This window comes from Fukomys damarensis, unplaced genomic scaffold, assembly GCF_012274545.1.
Source record: "Fukomys damarensis isolate Sample0158 unplaced genomic scaffold, DMR_v1.0_HiC HiC_scaffold_28, whole genome shotgun sequence".
Taxonomy (NCBI): domain Eukaryota; kingdom Metazoa; phylum Chordata; class Mammalia; order Rodentia; family Bathyergidae; genus Fukomys; species Fukomys damarensis.
In genome coordinates, this window is record NW_022900940.1 from 31,550,057 (window position 1) to 31,576,005 (window position 25,949).

The 25,949-nt window shown below is 35.2% G+C and overlaps 1 protein-coding gene across 8 annotated transcripts in view; it reads left to right on the top strand.

Annotated features, from left to right (window-relative positions):
- The window catches only part of Znf385d (zinc finger protein 385D), an 867,824-nt gene that overhangs the window by 742,328 nt on the left and 99,547 nt on the right, over nt 1-25,949 (top strand). For all 8 annotated transcript variants that reach the window (XM_033756963.1, XM_010622432.3, XM_010622451.3 and 5 more), the window contains one exon: nt 10,646-10,756. In XM_033756963.1, coding sequence (XP_033612854.1) covers nt 10,646-10,756 — 111 coding nt within the window. The remainder of the gene's footprint in view (nt 1-10,645; nt 10,757-25,949) is intronic.

Below are 25,949 nucleotides of genomic sequence, written 5' to 3' on the forward strand. Positions count from 1 at the left end.
GCTCATCCAACCTTTACTTTGATCTTGCTGGTTTTGCTTTATTAACCTATTCACAGAACATTAAGGAACATAGCCTTAATGACAATGTAATATTTCTTATATTTGACAGGTCCTAAGTACTTGGAGAGTATCCAAATGTCTCTGCTCAAGCCCTGGTTTTCTGAACAAAATCAGTTCCTCTTTAGCTGATCTGTGGATCATTATAGGTGTTAACTTTAGTTCAAAAAATGTTTTGAAGAAAAACATTACCTTACATGTGCCTAAGTTGTAGTTGGGAGTTCCTGATAATCATTTCTCTGTTGGTTGGGTGAAAATAGATCATAAGAAAATTCTTGGTTGCTTACTGCCACAGATTCTACTGTTAGAGCGAAGTATGTTATTTCCTGTATTATATCACTGTCATTCTCCTATACGCTTTCTTCTAATAAATTCTGTCTCCTTACCTAATGTACCCTTGAAAATCCAGGCTTTCTAACTGCTGTTATTAATACTATGGCAAGTGCGACATAGTTTTGATATTTGGCTTCAGGTTGTACAGTTTATTTAACACATACTGGGATTATGTGTTCAGATGCACATTAAGCCTTTCAGAGCCACTCTGCTAATTACTGTAATACAAAGAACAGGGGAGCCAACCCTCTCTTGACTTTATTCTCTTAAGAGAGACAAGCCAGTCAAGAGATGTCTTCAGGTGGTGTGATGAGTATTGTACAAAGTAAAGGGGAGGACCTAGCACAGTTGAAGACGGTCAGGTGAGAGTTCTGAGAAAGAGATTTGACTTGAGTCTGGTGGCAAAATTGAGCTTCCTATTGAAAAACTTATCTTTTGTATAAATGTATTTATGTGGCTTATAAGTATTGCATTTCCTGTTTAAACTGATCAAATCACTAGATTTGGGCTTGGCCTGATAGGTTGGTGAACCTATTAGGTTCATTCAACTCACCTACCACTAGTTGAATGAATTTGTCTAATGAGCTCATTTATGTCCTTTGCTATTTGAAAAAAGTATGGAAACTTTGAGACTTTGTGACTCTCCATTAGGCACTGCACCACCATACCCTGTGCAAGGCGGTGTCTTAGTTTTGGGTAAGTGGTATTCCTGTTAAATTCCCTACCAATCCAGATCCCATAGAAATATGAATAAAGGTATCTTCCCAAATTATTATGTCTCATATTTAATAATGAATGATGTGTACTTTACCTTTAGATTTAAAAAATATTGAAGAAAAAGTATGACAAAATATTATAGACAACAACCATATTCTAGTTACTCAGTTTTACAGCTGTTAATATTTTATCATTTTGCTTCCAGCTGGTTTATATTTTTTGAAAAAATGAAACATTATGTCTATAGCTACAGACTTCTTTAGTTATTGCATTAGCCCCATCCTAAGATCTTCAAAGGCAACAACAATTAGGAATTGGGAATATTTCTTTCTTTATATTTTCATTCTCCTACTTGTATATATCAATAAATACATTTTTTAAAATGTATGGGACATTTATATACGTTATTATTACTCCTTTTCATTACAAAATATACCAAACATAAATAAGAAAAGAATAAAATAATGAATTCCTACATATCCATCACTTAGCTGTTGCAGTTATCAAATCAGCACTAATCTTATTTCATCTATAGCCTCAGCCATTTACCTCCTAAATCCCAGTTGTAATCATATCCTTATATATTTCACTATGGATCTCTAAATCATCATACCTTTTTTTTTTTCAGTACCAGGGATCAAACTCAGAACCTTGCGCTTGCAAGTCCAGAGTGGCACCATTTAACTAAATCCCTGGCCCTCTCATCATAAGCTTTTAAAACCTATAACCATGTTCCAGTTATCACAACTGAGAATTAAAATATAATTTCTTATTAATATAGTTTTACTTTCCCCCCTCTACTTACATTTTTTAGTTTATTAGAATCAAGAGCCATACAAGGCCTATTATGTGAAATTTGTTGAAATATTTTATAGTCTGTAAAGCCTTTTAGAAGTATCTTTTTCCAGTTATTTTCTAGGTATTTATTTATTTTAAAAAACATGTAATTGGTTCTCCAGTTCCCCCCCAGTTTGAAATTTGCTGATTTTATGGATACAGATACTTTGAACTTCTCCTCCCATTTCCTGCAAACAGCTAATTACATCTAGACTCTTGTCACACTCATGTTTGATATCTGGCAAGAATTCCTCATAGATGGCACTGGAATTTTTCAGGAGTCACCTGCTCTCTGGGCTGTACATCATCAGTAATAGATGGTTATTGCCTAGACACATTATTTCTTTATGAGTGGGAAAATGGTGCTATCTTAATTTCCTACTTTATTATTTATGGGTATGTGTCATTGTTTTAGCTTCTGTTGTCATAGATAATTCTTTTACAGTTTGCTTTTTATCTCTCCATGCTGAAATAAATATGTAAGGAGTTTCTTGTAACTTTTGTATATTTGATCATTTGTTATTTCCCCATTGTTGGCTAGAATTTTGAAGTTGTTTCAGAATTTTTGCTAATACAAACAAGACTGTAGTAAACTTCCTTTTGATGCCCTCTTGGTCCACATGAGCCAGCCCTTCTCCTGAAATTGAATCTTTGGGTTATGTGTTAAATTCATTTTCAATGTTGCTACGTGCTTCCAAATTTTTCCTGCTTTTCAAAGTTCTTTGCTTTTCAAAGTGCCTACTGCTGTCAAACTTATTTTTGCCAACAGTTTATTTCTTGTTACTTTAATTTTCAGTTTTATGATAACCAAACCTTTTATACATCCTCTGGTCGCTCAGCTCTTCTCTATGAATTGCTTGCTAGTAAGTCTTGAACATTTGCTATTGTTATTTATTTTCTACATAGTGATTTTTAAGGCTTCTTTGTATATTTGGAGTATATAGTCTTTTATTTAGAGCTTGACATTTTCTCTCCATGTTTTTTAATTAAACTTATTTTATTTTGTTTGTGAAAAATTATAGCAAGGTGGTTAAGATTACAGGTGTCTGACTTAGAATTCTTGGATTTAAATCACAGCTCTGGAAATGCTTAGTTGAGAAATGCTAATCAACGAATCTCATGTGCCTGTCCCTGAGATATCTTATATTAAAAATGGGAATAAAAGCAGTATCCTACGACTATAGAGACACCGTGATGACCTAGTAAGACGTGACCTGTAGGGCATCACAAGCAGTATGTGACACCATGCATGTTCTTACTTTAATGTATATATTGTTATTTTCTTCAAATATAATTTCAAGTTGAGTGTAGTTGAATTCATTCATGTCTTTCTGGAAGGCTGTGGATCACACAGACGCTTTGAGCCATATCTGTATCATTTGCATTTTGGCAGCTAGAAAGAAATGGTAGGTCTTGTTATTATGAAAGTGGCAGAAGCAAGCTATGTGTGATTTCTGTGTTGCAGAATGGCACTGGCTCCGTATACAGCTTACTCAGTTCATAATGCATAAACAAACAGCGATCTTTGTCACCCCAGTTTAGAAGAGAGAAAATAAAAGTGTTGAAAGGCTAAAATAAACAACTAGAAAGTAAAATGAGAAAGATTTTAACTACATCTTCACCACCTTAATCACTTCCTATTTGAGGACAAAGAAGAGGAGTTATGCTTAATGTCCTGCATTATACTGACAAGAACCTAGAAGTGGCAAGCAACAAACTTGCCCATTGCCCCTTTTCCACTACCAGGGAAAGGATAAAATACAATTTTGGAAATTCTGTTCAGCTGGAAAATGTTGTGGGTTTTAGATGATATATATCATACTGATGATCCGTGCAGTGCTGTTTAAAATTGTGACTACTTAAACATCAGACAACAAGGATTGGTTGGATAAATTATAGTACATTAATTTAGGGAAATTGTGTGCCATCACTTAATTGATAAGTATGAAAATTTCAATTAAATGAAAGTACTCTTTGATGTATTGTTAAGTAAAAGGAAATTTGCATTCTCTGTTATGGGGAAAAAAAAGTGTGAAATTATGTACTTGGAGGTATACAAATCTACAACTGTTTTATAGTAAACAATTTAGTTCAGTTCCTAGAAGTTAAGTTCTAACACCTTGTACTTTCCTGCCTAATACAGGGACTGACTCAGGATGAGGTTCAGTCATCAGGAAGACTGGCTAAGAGACTAGAGAATTAAGGCCTTGTGTCATGTGATTATCACCTCAACCTCCGAGGAATACAAGAGAGCAAGAGAGAATGAATTCTTTCAGGTTCACAATTACAATATCAAACAGGCCTTACTACTAAATCAGGAAAGCCCAATGACAACTTTGAGCGGCAAGGTGTGAGTTTCCTGCCTGGGAAGGCAGAGGAAGGGCAGTGTATCCTAATTCCATTAGGAGAGAATGTAGAAGCTCTATATTTGGCAGCTTTCTATTTCTTGCCCTGCGGGTCTCTTTGTTTGACTAATTTAAGAAATCTGTAATTTTTCCTCTCTTTTTAAAATGAACTGATATACAAAAAAGCGCATACCATCTCAGTGTATCACTTTTCAATTTTTAAGACACATGCACACTTCCCTGTTGCCACCATCTCGAGTTGTGTATTTCTGAATGCATAGTTTTACATTATTTTAAGCATAACACAACATCCTTTTACTTAACAATATATTAAAAGAATACTTTAACTTCAGCTTTCATACTTACCTATTGAATGATGGCACACAATTTCCCTGGATTCATGTCCTGTAGTCTTTCCTAAGTATAGTACCTTTTTGAAGTATATAACTCACTCTAGCAACTTACTCTGCATGGTTTATGAGAACCCACAAATTTGTATTTAGTTTTTTGGAAGTGCAGTTGGCTTGGGGGCCCCTAAACTTGTGTTGGGTACTGAAGTAAGGGCCCTCTTGCTGGGAAATGTGCCTGTAACCTATAGAAGGCACAGTAACTCTAGATAGTGCCAGAATTGCACAGCAGTATTGTAGTACAGAATCTGAAAACTTCTTTAGTGGCCTGCACTGAATCTTCACCTACATAACCTCTCCAATGTAGTAATGTAATCCTTGGATATGTATGTCAGGGGAACAACTGCTATATTCAACAAAGGACATGCTCAGAAATACTTTATAGTAGAGTAAATTTATAAAAATTCAAGTAGAAATCATCTTGAATGCCCATCGATACATAGAATAGTATATAGAGGTGGCATGGAACACGGGATTCGTAGATACAATGTTGAATGAAAGAAGATGGATACAAAGAAACTGTACATAGTGTGCAGTTACATTTGTATGAAGAGCAAAACTCGGCGAAAAATTATATTCAGGGATGTCATAATGGTAATCTCTGCTGGTTGTATTAATTGGGCAGGAGCAGGAAACCTCTAAAATGCTGAAAATGTTCTCTTTATTAAGATGGTAAAAACACCGGTGTGAATGTTTTAAAATTTGAAAAGTGATACACTTAGATGCTATGCACTTTTTGTATATAAGTTATATATCCATTAAAAAAGAAGATATTACAGATTTTTTAAATGGACAAAAAGTGTGGGACTTGACATTTTTTGGAGTTTTTCTTTAGTGTTTTCTAATGTGTGAATATAAGTAATGTAAACACAAAATTTATTAACTCCAGATTGACTTATATCAGGCTCTCCATTTAGAGTCACAATAATTAGGAAGGCACAATTATCCACACATTCTCACATTTGGCAAGCTGGTGAGCGTGTGTGGGTCGTGAGAACCCACAGACCGGTAGCCATTTGATTCACTAATACAGTTTGACCTTGGTACCAATGAGACTTGCAGGCAGAGTGAGAGGCTGGTAGGTGTTAGCTGGCCCTGGCACCTGCTACTTGTGTGCTATGGGGAAAGAGCAACAACAAATAAAGTCACTAAGTTAGGACAGAAATAATGCTTATCACCATCAAACACACAGTAAGTGTCCTTAAGTGTAACCTTTACAGTTATTGTTACTCTCTGTTATTTATAGAAATATCAGCTAGAAGAGACAACGTGTATATTTCTGGACTTCTAAACTTCTTGGCATTTAAGTTCATATCCTTTGATTTAAAAGATGAAAACCACATAATAATAGACTACAAAGAGGTGTTACTTAGAACCGGAAATGTAAACTCAGGGTTAAACTAACTGCTTCCTTGTTGAAAATGAAAAAAAAAAAAAACACAGAAGAGAATCTAGAGGTGCTGCTGTTCCCCTGAGACTACTCCTTCGATGCTGATTTACAAATCCATTTAGTGGAATGCCCAGAGGGAAGTGGTGCAAGCCCAGGCCTTCCATAGAAATGCAAACGTCTTTAAACCTGAAGTAAAGAAAAGCATATTCATTTGGCTTCAAATAAGGCCACAGGCTGAGTTTAAAATTGAATTTTAGTAGAGTATGAGCCTATCAATAGGTAGTGCAGCTTTCTCTGCTTTGGTGTGTCTGTGTTTGGGGACTGAATAATAGATTTAGAATTCTGCTATTCAAGATGCTCTGATTTAGATATTAGACAACTATGTCAAAAAATATTACGTAGAATAGTTTTTAATTCAGTGCTACCTAACTTAGGTAGGATGTGTCTGAAAGTTTTAGACATCTGATTCCTATGTATCATTTTAGTTTAATAAATGTCTTTACTGTTATAAAAACCTTTACATGTAATTCATGTTTTAAAATGATTTTCTTTTCTCAGATCACTGTTTTTTAAGTTAAATGAATTGATAGTCATGCTAACTTTAAAAACAAAAACCAGCAGAAATTATAAAGTTTTTTGATTGTAATATATCTCCATGATTTTAATATTGTGTTGTGTACTATTAGCATCTAGGCTAGTACCGGGATTTGACCTGGTTTGACCCCAAAAATCTCTTTTTTCATGCCTACCATATATATTGGCCTTACTTTCAACTGATTTTGCAGAAAGACTCCTTATGATAATATGCACATACACAAAATAGAATATGATTATTTTGAGAAAATAGATCTACTGGTTCATGGGGAAGAACTAACAAATATGACTTTCTTTTTTTAAAAAAACACTATTATAATTCTAAATGATTATAACTTTAGACCAAATGACCAAGTTAGCTGTATATATATTTCTACATTTGGTAGTAGATGCTACTCTTAGTTAAACAGCCTGTAACATCATTTAATGAAGCATTTAACAATGGACCTGGTTACAATTTAGACATCATTGTTTCATAATTGCTCACTGGTCAGACACACATATATATAATATTTCAGATTATTTATTTTAATAAAATTATTAAAGATTATGTTGGGCTAGATTCCTAAAATGGTAAAAAATAATTAACTTGGGTAGTTTATTTATGATTTGAGAAATATGCGTGAAATACAATTCTGTAAAGTTTTTTTTTTCCTTAAGTATACTGGGAAATAAAATTGTTTCTGAAGAATGTACCACTTTGCATTTTGAAAACTGATTTTATAGCCATAGTGATCAGAACATCATTCAATTCAAATAAAAGAATTTAATCTAGAGAATATGTCACATTTGCATGAAGTGTCTGGTTCCAAAATACCTCCTACACATATTTGGATTGAATGCAGTCACTGCTTTCCAGTGTAATTGAAAGACCAAAATAATACCTTTCTCATCAATAGGACAAAAACCCAGCCAGCACTAGGTATTTTCTGGAAGCATCTGTGATACAAAAATGCAGTGTATTTTTATCTCCAAGTATCATCATAAGGGCGTTTGAATATTCATTAATGAGTTGTAGGTATAATTCACCTTGTCTGCTCAGAGATACCGGCCCTCTTTATGCACAGGACACTCCAAGAGAAGGCAGTGGCACCACTGCCTCTGAGTTGATGACCTGCTTCTGCTTATAGCTGAAAAGAAAAGTGAGTGTAGTTGTTGTTGTGGAAGTGGTGGCATTTTAAAACTGATGTGAGAATGACCCTGTGGTGAATAACGAGAGCTAGTGAAACAACCTGAAGACGCGCATTTGTGTAGCTCCTGGCTGGCTCAAGTTCTGTGCGTTGCTAATTTCGGTTTTGTGGGAGTAAAGGTTGGTGGGGTCGAGGAAAGTCTGGAAGCTGGGTTCAGATGGGCGCGTGGCAGTAAGTGCGGAGAACCATCCTGAGCTGTGTTCTGTGACCTTTCACACTGCTGTCCTCTAACAGGCCCATGAGATACTGTAATTGTGAATTTGTTTTTAATATTTGGGTGAAGACACTGAATTGAATTCAAAAATGACTTTAGACTGTTAAAACATGAAAAGATCGTAATTTTCAATAGACAATTCAAATAACCATCAAGTGGAAAATGTATAAACACTTTTTCATATATTATACAAAGAATTGCTACTCAGCAGTACAAAGGAACAATGTAGTGAAATGTGCAGCAAGGATGAAAGGCAGAATCCCAGTGACAGAAAGCACGTCAGCAACTTAAGGGACTGGAAGTGCTGGGCAGAGAGGGACTACAGGGGAGCAAGAGGACACTCCGAGGCACTGGAAATGTTGTTTCATAATTATTTGTGGCTACATGCATTCATCAGACCTCAGTAAGTTGTGCACTTAATATTGGTGAATTTTATTGCATTAAATTATGCCTAAATAAAAGTGATCAAAAAGACAGTAAGACAGAATTCAGCAGTAAGTGAGGAAGGGTTCCTACAATTTTTTAATTATTGGAAGTGTACATCAAAACCAAAGGGACACCCTGAGTTTCATCCAGAATCTAGGCAAGATTTTTTTTTTTTTTTGAGACAGAGTCTCACTATGTGGTTCAGATTGCTCTGGAAATCACTGTGTAGTCCAGGCTGGTCTCAAACTCCAGCGATCCTCCTGCCTCAGCCTCCCCAGTGCTGGGATTACAGGAGTGTGCCACTACACCCGGCTAGGCAAGATTTAGTCTCACTATGTGGTTCAGATTGCTCTGGAAATCACTGTGTAGTCCAGGCTGGTCTCAAACTCACAGCGATCCTCCTGCCTCAGCCTCCTCAGTGCTGGGATTACAGGAGTGTGCCACTACACCCGGCTAGGCAAGATTAATGTGAGATAATAAGTGTGAGGGAAAGTGGAAGATAAAATGAACACACGCACAAGTTCCCCTTGCTCACTGTTAACTGTCAAGTACGCAAACACCCAGCTCAGAGTGTAGCACCTAGAAGGCACTCTAATGAATCTTGACTGCTGTGATTTCTGTTGCCGCAGTTGTTATTAAGAAGAGTACATTAAACATTCCTAGACACTGCAATAAGGAGGAATGAATACAGGACAGAAACTTTCTCGTATCTGTGAGTGGAGAGAGCCTATGAGTTACTTAAATCCAGTGATTTGAAATATGCAAGAGCTCATGGAATTCATCAGTGTCTTGCTTGAGAAAATTAAGTATAAGGTATAACAGAAGCTGAATATGAGGCGTTATTTCCTAGACATGTTGGTAGGTGTGTGTGTGTGTGTATTCATTCTGAGCTATCTCAGACCAAGATGAGGACTGTCACAAGAGCTTTGAATGCAATGAGTTAAAAATTTCTATTTATACACCTTCAAAAGAAATCACAGATATGCATATTATATATAATATAATATATATAAGAATATATCATGTGTGGTAGATGATATAATGTCTATCATCCTATAACATATGTTAACTCACTAGATGACAACATATGTGATATATATATATATATATATGACATTGAAACAAGTATGAAAAAATATTTTTTGACCATCTGAGAAATGGGAAGGGTGCCAACAATGACTACAGGAATGTAAGGGTCATGTTATCTTTTACTTCACATGTGCTACAATACAGTAAATATAGTAGTCAGAATCTATTGGTTGCTTAATATGCATAGAGCTGATTATGTAAAGTCAATTTTGTAGATTTTCACATATTCTCATCACAACTTTAAAAGATGACCAAAGAATTTATGTTAGAAGTAGATCATCTGACTCTAACAATTGAGAATCACTGGTACGAGCCAGAGGACGAAGTTTGGTGAAGGTGTATAGTTTTTAGCAGAGCAGGGTTGTTAATATTATCTTTTATTGTTGCTTGTCCTGTTATGGAATAAGATGGGGAGGGGAAACTGATAATCTGGTTTAAACTTTCTAAAACCTGCTAAATACGCACATAGAATATCATTATACATTAGGTGGTTAGTAAATGATGACTGAATGACTTAATTAAAAGCTCCATATGTATTAATTCTTAGAAACCAGGATTGTGTATTGTATTTATAGAGTCTAAAATATACTACAATAAAATAAAAGGTACTATGCTGATAAATTTGGATCATGGTGTGCAATTTATTTTGTTTTTCAGCTATCAAAGTCTATTCTGAAATCTGTTTTAGACCATGGTATAGACTAGTTCTGTGATGGATTGTTGGCATTAGAAAGAACTTGAGTTTTGAGAAACCTTTAAATGTGCTTAAGGATTGTCAAACAACATTTGTTGATCAGAAAAGAGAAAGGCACTTAGTAAGCAGACTATAATGGGTACATTTATCATTTCCTTATCATACTGAGCTTCAGTCTTATTTTCTATTTTCCAAAAAAAGGAAAAATGCCTTTTCTTACAATAAAAATGTTCTTTATAATGTGAGCAGTAGATTGAAGCTGTACAGACTGGCTCTTTAATGAAACAGGCAACATTCCAGTGGAACTGACAAGCTTTATTTTTATTTGTCGTATTTTTCTTTCTCATTACAGATGGACCCGATTCAGAAAGCTGTAATAAATCATACATTCGGGGTTCCTCTCCCTCATCGAAGAAAGCAAATCATATCATGCAACATTTGCCAGTTGAGATTTAATTCTGATGTAAGTTTATCATTTAATATTCACTAAAAATGTATTATGAGGTTCCAATCTTACAGGAGAAAATATTTCTTAAACATTTTTCTCCTATAACTGAACATGTCAAAATTCAGAGATAGGATTTAACTCTGTATATGCTTTAATTTTGGAGTTTTTTACATTATATTCAGCTTTTTATTATAGAAAAATCACATGTATACAGTTTTATATACTCGCAGTTTAATATATTTTTTCAGTGTCTTGGGAATGTTAAATGTAGATAATATTGTTAGTATCTGGGGAATAGTCACATTTAAGAACAATGCAGCTTTCAATAGAATACACGTCTGGAATAAGATAGATAGCAAACCATATTTGAAAGCCAAAATTTTGGCTTTCTGAGCTTTCTTTGTCTGCCATGACAGCCCCTAAGTCCAGATCAGCCCTGCATCCTAAATTTTATGTATTAGAATTCTCAGGTTACTATCCTAAGAGTATAAATAATTTAATGGGGAGTCTTGAAGACCTTACTTAAATTAATGAGCCCCCAAAAGAATAATGCTTAAATGGAGAACATGATAAAAGGGAAATATCTATGGACCTGACCAGTGATTTGCAGGTTATTCAGAAGGTTACTCACACCTTTTTTGCCTTCTGTGAGAATCAGCATGGACTCTGGATCCATCACAGAGAATTTGACTTGTGGCCAATAATGAACAATTTTTATGACTCCACTCCCACCTCTAAACCTACCTCTATGTGCAGTCAGATGCAGAAGAGAGAGTGGGAATATCAGTTTGCAAGGAATAGGAAGAGGATACCACAAGCAAATGGAGGGCCCCATGCATTCAAAGTAGACCCCTCCCAGGTGCCATTACCTTGTCATAAGTTGATAGTATGCAGATGACCAAACAGATATGGATTCCAGAGAATTTTAACACTTGCTGTATTTGTCTCCACAAACAAGTATATTAGGAGGCTCTGATATGAGGATGGTATATGAATGAGATAATTAGTTATGCGAAAGAAAAATGGCATAAAGAAAGTGTTTGTTTCTTCTCTGAGAACGCTTCATGTTATATAAGGATTGTTGTGATTTTTTTATAAACTTAAACCCACAAATGCAATGAAATCATTCCTTCTGGTGGCTTAAAACAGTATTTCCTGCATAGTCCTTGTCTTAGTCAGTTTGGGGTGCTGTAATAAAATACCATAAGTTGGATAGGTTATGAACAACAGAACTTTATTTCTCACAGTTTTAGAGGCTGAAAATTTCAAGATTCAGGTACTGGCAATTTCCATGTGTGGCAAGGGCCGGCTACCTGGGATATATATGGTGTGTTTTGGCTGTAACCTCACAGGATGGAGCAGATGGAAGGGCTCCTTTGGGCTTTTTTTTTTTTTTTTTTTTTTTTTTTTTTTTTTTTTTTTTTTTTTTTTTTTTTTTTTTTTTTTTTTTTTAAATAAGTGGCTGAATCTCGCTCAGGGTGGCTCTACTTTATGATCTAATTCCTTTCCCATTATCCCCACCTCCTAATACTGTCAGCTTGGAGGTTAGTATTTCAACATAGGGCTTTGACAGAAACATAAACATTTACACCACAACCACTCTTTAATGGTATTAGGTGATTAAAAACCAAAATACAACAAAAAATAATACCAGTCACAAATCATTTTAATTGAAGAGATTTTTTAAGTTTTTTAAACTTGTGTTTTATTTGTTGTAATGCTGAACACCTTGATTTAATTTGAATTTTAAGAGATTTACAAATTTAATGTATTAACAATAAAGTATTTGTCAAGTGATGATTGTTACAAAATAATCTTTAACAGCTGTTGTAAAAATGAAGCATCCTAATATATAAATGAGAGTTCTAAACTCAATAGTTGCAGTTTTGGTCATTGTAGACACTGAGTAATCATATATTTCCATAGTTTTCATTTTAAGTGGCTTCTTACTTTGTCCTTAAATTGTATTCATATTTCACCTTGAAACTCATCAGAATTAGAAAAGTCTCCCAAAAAACTACTTTGCCGAAATCACTTCTGCTTCTTACATATGATGGTACGATTTCAAATCCTCTTTCTGCCATTGGTTTCACTGTCAATATATTCCACTGTATTAAGAAAATTTCCTATAAATTAGGAGTCCAAGAGAGATTTTAAGGTCATTGAATCAAGGCTCCCACTGATTACACAAATTGTGTCTGCTACATCAAGGCCAAGTCTCAGATGACTGTTCCCACTGATGGGCCACTCACCATTTCCAGACAGTGGTTCTTTTCTTTCAGAGTATTTCTAATCCTGTAAATTGATAATACAATCATATTTGAGAAGTAGAAGTATTGTCAATACACGTTAGATAGCATATGCAGTTGCAGATACTTATTTCTTTGATAAGAGAGAGTAGAAATTTATTTTGCTAATTAAGCTTCAAGGTGATACAGGACTCAATATGTACTTATTATACAAGTGGCTTCTGTCCTCACAACTTTGTTTTTAGATCTGTCTGGCATATGGCAGAAGGATAATGGCCAAGATATTCTGTGCTAATTGTCTGTTGCTTTTATAAAGGATCACCGAACACCTAATGGCTTGAAGCAACACAAATGTATCACCTTATAGTTATGAAGGTGTGAAGTTCGAAATGGGTCTGGCCAGGACGCCATTGGACTATTGGTGGGCTCTGTGAGTTCCAGAGACTGTAGAGGAGGCCTACTTCCCTTACTGTTTGCAGCTTCTGCAGTCTTGTGGAAGTATTCCTTGGCTTGTTAGTCCCTCTCATCTCCCCGGCTTGCAGTGGCTACTTCGGTCCTCACCACAAGTCCATCACTGACCTTGTGATCACAGTGTATCACCTGGACCAGCCAGGGTGATTTCTCTTCTTTAAATTCCACTCATTAGCCATCCTAACTCTATATCCTCTTCTATATCTATTCTCGATCTAATTCTATACCTATTCTATATCTATAGCCCCATTTATTGTACATCACATTCATAGTTTCCAGGGAGTAAGGCTTAATCATCTTTGGGTGGTCATTATTCAGCCTGCCACTATTTGGATATTTGATTACATTTGAACTAAGTATCATGACTACTTGAACTTGTCAAGACAATTACCCAGTCCAGTTTCTTAGGTCTATATTGTGCAAACTTAGCACATATTAATTCACTGTGCTTAACATTTTTTCTTTATCTCGAATCTTGGATATAAATTTAATATGCAGAGCTAATTTTTGAAGTAGTTCTATTAGAACTATCCAGTGTTCACGTTTTAAATGCCATAATGTTTTAACTGGCAAATAAAACATAATCATTGCAGAATTAAAATATAATAAACTTTTCAAGACTTAAAAATGCTTTTGTGTACTTATATGTCAATAAGAGAAACTCATAGACTAGAAATAATAGATCAATTTACTTATTGACCAATCATGACTATAAATACTAATTCAGCAAAATAACTAGATACTGAATGCCAAGATTAATTAGATTTATCAACTAATCCACACATAAGAAAATAATCTCTATATAAAGAAATATCAAAATTAAAAATACATGTATATATCATGTTAGATTCATCTCAAAAAAAGCTTTCTAATTCTAATACAACTGCGCTTTTGTTTCTTTCCAAGCACAAACAAATCTGAATTTTATCTTATTTCCATGTTTAAACCTAGAAACATTTTAGAGAAACATTGTAATTCAGTTGTATGCTTGGTTGATCCTTGTATCACATAGGAAAGTATATTTGCCTTATGAACCTTTTTACATTTGAAAGCTTCTTCTTCCAGTGAGAATAATAGCTTGTAGTTCTTTTCATCTGTAGGTCATAAAAAATCAATCTTCACTCACTCTAAGCTTTTATTTATTTTTAACTTTTTAAAACTGTCTAGTTTAATATTTTATTCATAGGATCCATAAACAAGTTCAGTATAATGAAGATACTGGTTCAGATTTTCTCTTTCCAACTGACCAAATTAGACAATTAAATTTTCTTACCAACATGTTTTAACATTTAAATCAACATTATTTGTGGGGTTGATGATTAAAGAAAATATTACTTAAATGGAAGAACAATGATAAAGGTTGTTGTGTTGGAATCAAAGAGCTGTACTTTTCTTTTCCCTACTTTTCTTTGTTTTTTACATTTCCTCTGTAACCATGTTTAAGTTTTATAAAGGAAAATGGAATATTGATACAACAGTTGCATTTTTGTAGGTTTTAACTTGTATGCTTTTTTTCCAGTTAAGAATTCTGTTTTTAAGATATGTTACAAATTTCTAAGAATTTCTTCCTCATTTTTGCGTGTCTAAAAACATACCTAAGAGAATTCACAGATACCATTCTGCTCACATTTTTATTTCAGAATTTTATTTAATACTCTAGAAGAAAGGTTGCTAAAAATCTGTGCATCTGGGATGTGTATCAAATCCCAACTCAGAAGGCAACATCCACTGAAATACAGTGAAATGGTAGGAAATTATCAGTGAGGAATTAGACAGCTTCCTGTCTGTAGTGTGTTTTTGGATGCTTCTTTGAACATCAGTTTCCATAATCATCTAATTTAAAATGACTAACCATACTTTCTGTGATGTAGGAACTAAATAAAATATGACATGTGAGCTATTGGATTCTAAATTGCATAGTGAATGAAATTGAAAGGCTATTTTTATTTCATGGGATAAATAATATCAAGGATTTTTTTCCTTTAAATGTGAAATTACTTTTTAAAATATAAAAATCTGAAATTACCGTTGCCATTTAAAGAAACTCTTTATATTCAAACTCTTCTACTCTGTTTGAAGTGTTTATATTTAGTATGGTTAGCCTGTTGATAATGAGGTATCCATTCTTTATCAATCTTCACCTTTTAATATACATAGGGACAAATTGTTCTTGAAAAAGCAGTATCTGTTTAAAACCCTCAACCTCTTCAAGTCTGTTGTTGGTACTGCTGTGTCCCAGAGCATTTTGTGATGGACCTACATACAAATTAAATTTTCAAGCAGTTTTTTTTTATATATATATCTCTTTCATAAGAAAATGTCCTCTGCTGGTTTTTTAGGATTCACACAGTGATTTGGTGCTTCGGCCTGTGTATTGTGCCCTTCCTACTGGGTGCTTTTTTCCCTTCAGAAGCAGTTTTTTTCTCAGGGCCATTTGGACTGGGAGAGAGGGGAGACACATGTAAGCCTGATGGGCCTGATGGTCTGTCAGGTCACTTCCAGAACATGGAGCTAGCTCTTGGAGTGTGTGCTGAGGAACTATAGGCTATGTCTGTGTTTGAAGCAAATGACTATGTGTTCTCTTTTGAAGGAACTGTCCTCTAAGTAAACATTTGGACACATTTCCTCCCTCAGACACACTAACTTCTACTTCTGGGCATAACCTACAATTCTGTCAGAAAATCTCAGAAAACAAAAATATAGGACCAAATATAAAATGTTGTTAGAAATTTCAGGAGGAAGTGAGCCAGCCAAATCATCTGGATATATTTTAAAAAACCCTAACTATTAGGATGTTTTAGGATGCTCTGACTCAAGCATTGTTAATGGAGAATTTTATCTGGGGATAGAATAAATGGAAGGAGACTGAAAAGCAGAAGAAATACAACAGTCTTTATTTTTAGTTCTTTTCTCTATTATCAGAGAAAAACAAAATAATAAAATGCACTTTTCTGTCAACTTCTAGACATGGAAAATTGGACTTTGAATGTCTAGAAAGAGAAAGCTGATCTTAGATGTGACTAGTGGATATCTACATCACCTCCAGTAAAACGAAAGAGTAGTTGCATTTCTCTTGAGTCCTGTGAGCAATTCAGAGAGCTCTTTTACATTAGTGCATAGATATTTGAGAAAATTTTCTGTTCATTTATAGATTTTAAATGAAGAAATCAAAGGCCAGAATATTTAATTGACTTTTCCATGGTCCTAGGCTGTTAAAATTGCAAGGGAGATAATAAACAGCCCTCTTCAATCCTAGAATAGCACTTTATTATATCAAGGGACATGCCCTAGGGGAACTTTCTTTTGTGAGTTGCATTGACATCAGCTGATAGCTTTCAGCTTAGACAACTGGCCCCTTACATTCAACATACACTACAGAAATTAATCAAGTGTGAACACCAGCAGAACATTCATTGATTACTGGAATACAGAAGCACATATTAAAATGAAGGCCCTCTTAAAGACTATTGCTATTACAGTAAGTATTGAAGGGAGAAGGAAAAAAAAATCTGTGCTGAGAGTGTGTCACTGAAGGCAGAAAGTTAAGGATGGTTGCAGAGTATAGTCCTGAACCAAAAGGTCCGTTCAATTCAATTAATAGAAAGTGGTCCCTGGGTTCCCAAGAAGATGAAGTAGGAATGTGCTGAAAGTCTTAGATGCTACTCAGTAAGTGCTAAATGAATGAATGAATGAAGGGCTGAAAACTAGAAAGTTTTTCCTCAACTTTGTGACCAGAAAATGAAGCTAGAAAGAAGAATTTCTAAAGTAATCAGTTTTGCTTTTCATAGAGGCATTTGAAGTAACTGGGACATTGTGATAAAAATGAATTTTAGGTTTCCCTTTCCTTGGTGCTGAATTGTTCCGTGAGTCAGGATTCAGATCTCAAGCCACTGACCCTGAAACAAATACAAAAATTTACATCTTGAGATGAAAATTAATATATGGAGACAGACTTAAGCATGTCTGCGAACTTGAGATTCTTAGACTGAAAGGTTACTTTGTATCAATCAGTGAATTTTAAATTATTTTTTAAAAACTTTAAGAAATCACTACAGTGAAAGATCTCCGAGTTTTACCTTGACTGTAAGTACTCTGAGTACTTCAGCAATCTCCTCACTGTTTGCCTGATGTAGTTTTTGTTAGCGGGGTGGCGAAATCCTTGATGTAGACCAGTTGCCAAGAAATTACTTCATACACATGTCTAATAAAAATTTTGTCAATTCTTTTCTATTTCCTTTTAAACTGCCATACTCACGAGAGTCAGAGACCACTATAGGAACAGAGGATAAACTCCTGAGCACTTAACCTGTTATTCACGAAAAGCGTGATTTGTGTTTTCTTCTAAGACAGTCGGGGATTTCAAAGTGGTTTTGCTAAAAATCATGACTCTCCACTTAGGCTTACAAATACCCAGTAGGTAACTAAAAATAGAATAAAATTTTCCCTTCGTGTTGTAAAATTCTGAGTCAGATCTTTTTGAGAGCTGGGTACAGAGATGTTGGTCATTAGTCCGTCAATATTGGCAAAATAATGCTTATCACCCCTTACTTTACTTTGCTTAGCCCATCTCCTTCATCACCTTGTGTGGCTTAGAACACTTACTTGCCACAGTCTCCATTGCCCTAAAACTGTTAGCTTATATTTCAGCAGAGTCTTGAATGACTGAGATTGGCCTTCGAGCCATGAACTGTTGCTAACCAGTGGCACACCATGTGGATTTTTCAAAGCATTAGTAGGCAGTAATAAAACATGCAGAACTAAGAGTAGAAACGGCATTAATAGTCACCGATAGCTGAAAGATAAAATAGTTATAGTTCAAAGATAAAACATGCTCTTCCTTTTGCATTAATTATAATGTTTATCGGGACTTACACTCTTTTTGTTATATTTCATTAGTGTCTATTTCAACATAAATCACAAGCTTCAAAATAACCCTGGAAACTAGGGCAGTAGAGGGATTTATTCCTGGGTAGAGGAGCAAATTTGAGAAAAAGGCAACTCGTATTAGTGCCCGTTCTTAAGACATTTTAATTTTGTGGTAGTTTGTATCCTTCCCTTCCTAACAGTTGCTATTTGTTATTGTCTCATTCTATTGAGTCCTATTCTGTGGATTAACTAGAGTGTGATAAAACATGTTTACCTTTCCAGGTATCCACGTGACCAAAAGTCTCTATGTGAATTTAATTAACCCATCTCTTCATTTTACCTTATTCCTACTTAGAGTTCTTTTGGAGATTGGTTTAGAAGTAGTGATTTGGCTTGATTCTGAGCTTAAAGAGAATAAAATTTAGTCAGCCATACTCTTAAATTGCAATTATTACATTTCTAGAATTTCTCATATGGCCTTAAAACCAGTACAAAGGATGAATGTATTTCTTCCATTCGGTGATCTTCGTATCATCTAAGTGCTGTTTTAGAACACTACTTATACCCCAGATTTTCTTTTTCAAAGCTAGCCAAACTTTATTTTAAATGCAAAATAATGCTGGTACCTGTCTTCTCATTCCAAATTTGTGTTTTATATAAACTCAATATAGTGGTGCTAGAGGTTGTAGTCATTTGGGGAACTCTTTGCTAAAGCAGCTCAGGGGGGCACATGCAAGCACCATATGCTATGAAAGTTTAATTTTCTAGGTCTTTTTGTGACTTTAGTGATACTTGAGAAGCAGAGAGCTCTGTCCATAATAACATATATAACATTGAACATACGTGGTTACACTTTATTGGGTATAAATAAGCTTTTTAAATTCCTTATGTAGGAAATCTGTGAATATTGAGGTGTGATAAATTTATTCATACCTGGCTTATCAGCATATCAGGATCATCTGTACAACTTTTAACCTTCTCTCAGACTCCTTTATAAATAAGGTTTCAGAAGGTAGACTCTGAACAGGTTTTATCCATTTCCAAGCAGAGCTTATTTTCTCTGCATCAGTGAACTTGTCATGATAATCAACTTTTTTGTCCCAACCATCAATCACTCTTGATTACAGCTGGGTAGAAGTTCTGTTCTGTTGATCAGCTCATCAGTGCACATAATATTACACCTGGAGGCCAGTACAAATCATCCCTGGATGGGAGAAAAGCATTTTTCCCCAAGGCTTTTATAGATGGTTTTATCATTTACATTTGAGTCTCATTGAGTTGTCATGTCTATCTTTGACTCGGTCTTCTCTTTTGTATAAAATATTCTGCAGAAACAGCTTTCATATTTTGTTCAATTATTAGAGCTATATTGTTTTTCTGCTTTTTCACTTTTGATTCAAAAGAGTAATTATTTTATTCTTAACATCAAATTGACTTTTAGTCATTAATGCAGATATTCTATAAATTGAAATTGTTTGAATTATAATGCAATAAATATTCAGTTCTGCTATAAAAACAGGTTAGCATATGTTTAAATAGAATGCTTGCAAGTCTAATTTTGTTGATTTTTAATAGTTTACTTAGTTAAATTTTCATTTTATAGTTTGACTTGGGTAAAGGAATGTCTTTAATTTTTATCTATTTCAAGCAACACTAGCTGTCTTTGTGATTTCAAAAGATATATTAAGTAAATATTTTAAAATCAATTTCTCAAAGTCAGCATTGATTTTACAGTGTGTCTATAATATGTTCTAAGTATGTAGTAAGAGTATTTATTTCCCAACTCATATTTCTTAAAATGGTAGCATTTTCAGTAGCATTTCAGTGATAATTAATGGAACAAAGGTAAAGCATTAGGATAGTAAAAATTTGATTCCTAAACTACTTTAAATATATCATTAAAAACTTTTAATATGTCCTTTGTATATTTTATAAAGTTATTCTTTTTCTCTTTCTTGCATTTTGTCATACTTTTGTTGCTTTATAAGATCTGTCATATAGAGAATCATAAAAGCTATTTTAACATTTTTGAATGCAAACTATAAAGAGAACAATAGCATATGCAACTATAGAGTGATGTGCAGTTAACTAGAAATCATGTGTTTCTATTAAAGGTTTAATTATAAAAACATAAAATTTCTTGTATGATTGCACTTATTATGACACTGAAATATCTGTATTTCTTAGTGAAATAGGTCAACAAAGAGCTCTTTATTTTCATTCAGTACTGGCGTTCAGATAGTACTGGTTCGTATTTTAATCTGTGAAACAAAACTGGGGGAAATGACATCAATTAATGAGCAAGTGATATTTCTAGAAATATAGAAACCATACAACTGGGTGGGATTTCAGTACTTAGAAAAGCTGAGTTGAAAGCTCAGACAGATTCACTGATATCTCTGTGGTCTTGAATACTCCCAGGATCAGAGTTGATCAGTTTTTTAAAGCAGTGCTTTGTTATTACACAGATTTAAAAATAAGCTTGAGGGCTGGGGATTTAGCTCAGTGGCACCTTGCCTGCTTCTCACTCACAAGGTCCTGAGTTCGTACCTGCTACTGGAAAAATAAATAAACTTGAATATTCTGATATACCCATTTTTGTTATTCCTTATTAGTAATCAGCACCTTGGATCTTCTAATGGCAGGAAGCATAGTTTAAAATATTTCTCTCTTCTCAGTCCAGAGAGACTAGTTAGGTGATTTGCCATTTGAACTTGTCATACTAGCTCATGGTCTGATTTTTGCTTTTTTTGTCTTTTGGTACCCGGGATCTAAGGCAGGTCCTTGTGCCTGCGAGGCTGGCGACGGAAACCACTGAGCTAAATCCCCAACCCTTTATACTTTTAAATGGTACTTTTAAACAGTGGCTGCAGTGTATGACCTAATGTTGAACTTTGAAAATTATCTTAAAATAAGTAGATACTGGTATATTTTTAAAAGCATTCAACCCGGTGGAAAGTTTTATGACAACTCATTTTATATAGTTTGGTATGAAATACCTTTATTTTAAATAAATCGTTCAGGGAATACGCTTTTTCCCTCTCTCGGCTTTTCCCTTCTGGAGATATTTACTTCACAGTGTAATTCCGTTAGCACATTACATGTTGGCAGAAAATCTGCTGCAAGTTTTGGAAGTAACACATTTCTAGTGGGATCCAGTTACTAAAATTTTGACCCTGCCATCTCCTCTAACTTGAAACAAGTTGCCAATGTTTAAATTGAATAATGCTAAGAAATAAAACCTCAGTGAAAACACAGACTCTATGAAAGGTCATTGGAGGTACAAAACTTTTTCTTTTGTTTTGAAACAAACTCCTGTGGCATTGGAGAATGGGAAAAGAATCAAAGACATGTCACACAAGCTAGCATATCTCATGAAGAAATACATTCTCTGAAAATAGGTTCACAGAATAAATGCTTCAGTATCTGGAACTGGGGAATATAATAAGTTATTGGTGTATCTCTGAATGACTCCCACATTTGTATCTCCAGCTGAAATCACGCCACAAATCCATACTATTATATTTCTGCTCACTCGGTATCTTTACTTCATTAACTAAGAGATTCTAACCTTAAATGTTCAAAGCCATAAACTATGCCTTTCTCTTCCAGAACTTGCTCCACAGGCAGCATTCCTCTGATAATGGCAGCTCTGTATTTCTTGTTCCTCTGGCTAAAACTACGGAAGTCACCTTGTATCCTATCTCACACACTATATCCAATCCTACGCACATCATGGTAGATGCAATCCCAAAGCAGATCTAGAATCTGACCACTTCTCACCGTCTTCATGTCTAAGTCACCATCATTTCTAATCTGTATTATTATAAATATCTTCTTAATCATTTTCTCTGCTCTTCCTCCTTTTACACATCATTTTAAAAATGCAATTCAGGATTAAGTGTAAGTCAAATGGTGCTCCGTTTCTCCTAGATTAAAACAAAAACCCTTGCAATGGCTACACAGCCCCTGGCAGTGTGGCCTCATAGTCCCCCTCCTCCTCTCCCACCACACTGGCCTCCTGGAAGGTCTGCGGCTGAGTGAGATAAGTAAGGCACTGGTATCAGTTGCAGACTTTTAAGGGTTCCGGAAAAGCATGATAATCTAGAAAAACAATCTTTTAATATTAAAAAATAAAATTTCAAACTTTGACCCAAAGACTAATCACTTGTTTTAAAGTAAAATGTTACTGGAACAGGATGAGTGAAGCAGGTTATGCAAACACAGAGTCAGATCCTGTCTTTGTTTGAAATTTTGATGTTTGTTCACCATGAGGTCTTTTTTTTTTTCATTGCTTTTAATGTTTAAAATATTTGATTGACTATTATTCACCTTAATTCCTGAGTGACAGTTTGACCTAATTGTCAAGTTAGCTGGCTCAGGAGCCTCCCAGGAGATTAGGAGAGAACACTTCTGAGTGTGTCCGATGGGTCAGAGAAGCCAAATACTCATCCCTGGCTCCTACCTCTGGGTACTGGCCCCCTGCTTCCTGGCTGTCCTGACCTGAACAACTTTGCTCTTCCATGGGTCTCTACTGTGATGCTTCTGCCTCAGAGCAAGTCTACCCTTGACTGAAATCTCTGAAACTACTAGCCAAGTCGGGTCTCTCCTTTAGGTTGTGTCAGGTGTTCTGTCCAGCAAGAAATCTGACCAAGAGACTGAGTTTTTAGTATTTCCTGAATCGTGCTGCTTGGATAAGTACTTCAGTTCTTATACCCTTGTCCCAGCCACACCTTTCCTATATCTTGAATGGTCCAGGTTCACTCCTTCCTGTCTGGCACACTCCTTTGTCATAGTTATGCATGTTTTACTTCTTCAGGCTTTATCAGGTGTCAAGCTGTTTTGATGTGACCATTGTATTAAGATTGCAACTCCTGCCCAGCGTAGTGGCTCACACCTGTAATCCCAGCACTGAGGCTGAGGCCAGAGGATCGTTGAGTTCAAGACCAGCCTGGGCTACCTAGTGAGTTCCAGGTCAGTCTCAACTATAGTGAGACCTCATGTTTTACTTCTTCAGGCTTTATCAGGTGTCAAGCTGTTTTGATGTGACCATTGTATTAAGATTGCAACTCCTGCCCAGCGTAGTGGCTCACACCTGTAATCCCAGCACTGAGGCTGAGGCCAGAGGATCGTTGAGTTCAAGACCAGCCTGGGCTACCTAGTGAGTTCCAGGTCAGTCTCAACTACATAGTGAGACCCTGTCTCAACCCCGCCGCAAAAAAAAAACCACCCCCCAAAAAAAGATTTCAACTCCCATCAACCCAGCTCTTCTTACTTGCTGGTTTTCTCCTAAGCACTAATTTTCCTTCCAGTATACCACATAATTTAGTTATTTCTAATAATTTTGTCCACCTTTGATTAGAATGCAAATTCTGCCAGGGCAAAGATTTTTGCATGTTTGATTCGCTGTTTACGCAAGTGTTACCGAATTTCTTGGTATATAATGCTTATAAATATTTACTTAAAGCATAACCAATGATAAAATGAATATCCCGATGTTCACTAGTCATGTACATCTAAGCTTTTACACCCAAGATCTATGACATTTTAATATTTTCCAAGTTTTATCTTCCTCTTCTTTCCTAATCAAATCATTATAGCCAATACACCAAACCACGAAATAGAGATTTCTTTGGGTTGATGGGAGAGGCTGCTTTTGTCCCAGTTCATCCTTGATGAACGAATATCTTCATTCCTTCCAGTGAGCTTATTCCATTTCCTGACATCATAGCATATGGGCTATCCATGGACAGTAGATGATTTTACAGTAAATGTAGGCTTTTTTGGGTGTCTTAGCATCAAGCATATTAAGTATGAGTCTCCATTATAGTGAATAACACAATGACAACAATTTGCAGCTGTCAGCAAAGGTAATGATAAAGTCAAAGAGAAGCATACATTACTTCCAAATAGATTGTTACTGTTTAAGCATCAAGATAATTTCGAAGAGCAAGGTCTTTAGCAGAACCTAATTTTGAAGAACATGCTGGAGTGTTTGTTAACAACGGTAGACCTGGCCATAGCCTCTTGTCGTGATTGTGACACGACTTGTCACAACTGATACTTTACTCTTTCTGCCACAGACCCACCCAAGTTAGTGCATAAGAAAACTATAGATGACCCGTGATGAGACAGGGTCAGAGAAGTGCAGGACCTACATATAAGCCCATTTAATTGACACATCTGTTTTCCTTTGTTCAGATTGGCTCTTGTGGAAGAGTGAGTCACGTGAGAATGATTTGGGTTACCTCATGGGTTAAGACAGTTTGTAGACTAATATTCAAAATTAAAATACTTGTACTATAAGTTTTCCTCTGCTTTATCAGAAAACCAATCTGGGAAAAAGTCTCCAATGGGTAATCTTCTCTTTTCTAATCCTTTACTAAAGAAAACAGTTTCCTCTTATTTTTTTCTAATAATTCTTTAAATTGATTTGAAATACTATACTAATGATTCTGCATGCCTAACAAAACAGGGACAGAAACATTTTTCTGTTGCCTTAACTGTGGCAGTTATCATGAATTAAGAGCTTCATTCATATTGCTCAAATCTCAAGTTTCTTCAGGAAACAAATTCCTAATCAAACTAAGCATCTTTCTAAGATTTCATTCAAATACAGAGAAGAGGACTGAAGATATCGAATTATCCTTAATGTATTAGGCACTCTGGAATGTCACCATTGATATAATTTGGGTGTAAATATCCCTCAAACCCCCATGGTAACCAATCCATGGTGGTATAGGGAGGTGATTGATCTTTAGGTGTTAGGGCACAGTGGGAGTTGTAACCTTGAAAAGGATGTTAGAACCCCTCCCTTCTTCTGTCTTGCTCTTTCTTTGCTTTTTGGCAACTGTGAGATAAACAAACTTCCTGCATCACATGTTCCTGCTATGAGTTACTGTGCCATAGCAACAAGGCCAACATGGACTGAAATCTCTGAAACTGTGAGCTAATATAAACTTTTCTTCTCAAAATCTGATTCGCTTACTTATTCCTTCACAGTTACGAAAACTAACACAAGAAAAAATACTTTATCAACTTCAGTTGATAATTCAGACCCACAGTAACATGATTTTTTAAGGGTAAGATCAGTGATAACGGTTGATATGGTATTTCTTTGTATCACTATGAATTCTAAACAAATTATTACATCCTCATTGCCATGTGCTTCAGAGAACTGAGCTATATATTGAGAAGACATTATCTGAAATATAGTCTGTACATCTGTGATCACAATTTACTCATGTAGAAAGGAGGGTCAAGACAGATTTAGGCACTTGGACCCCTTTTCCATGAGTCTCCAATACCCCTCAATAAGGGCAATTCCATGAAAGAAAACAAACACAAACTGCAGGTAATTTTTTATTCTTACATAATACTTGAGGGCATCACAAGTGTCTTTAAACTATTACTTTGAAAGCCATCCATCACTGCAACAGTTTTCCCATAGATTAAGGACTAGATTTGCATTCCAAATGATTTCTTCCAACAGCTGTTGTAAGATTACTTGGCTGTAAGTTAAGAGTTTGCATTTGATCATCTGCCAATAAAGATCATAAAATGTAGCTTGGCAACAGAATTTAGGAAAAGAGGTCCCCTCAGCCCAGCTGTGCTTATTGGAG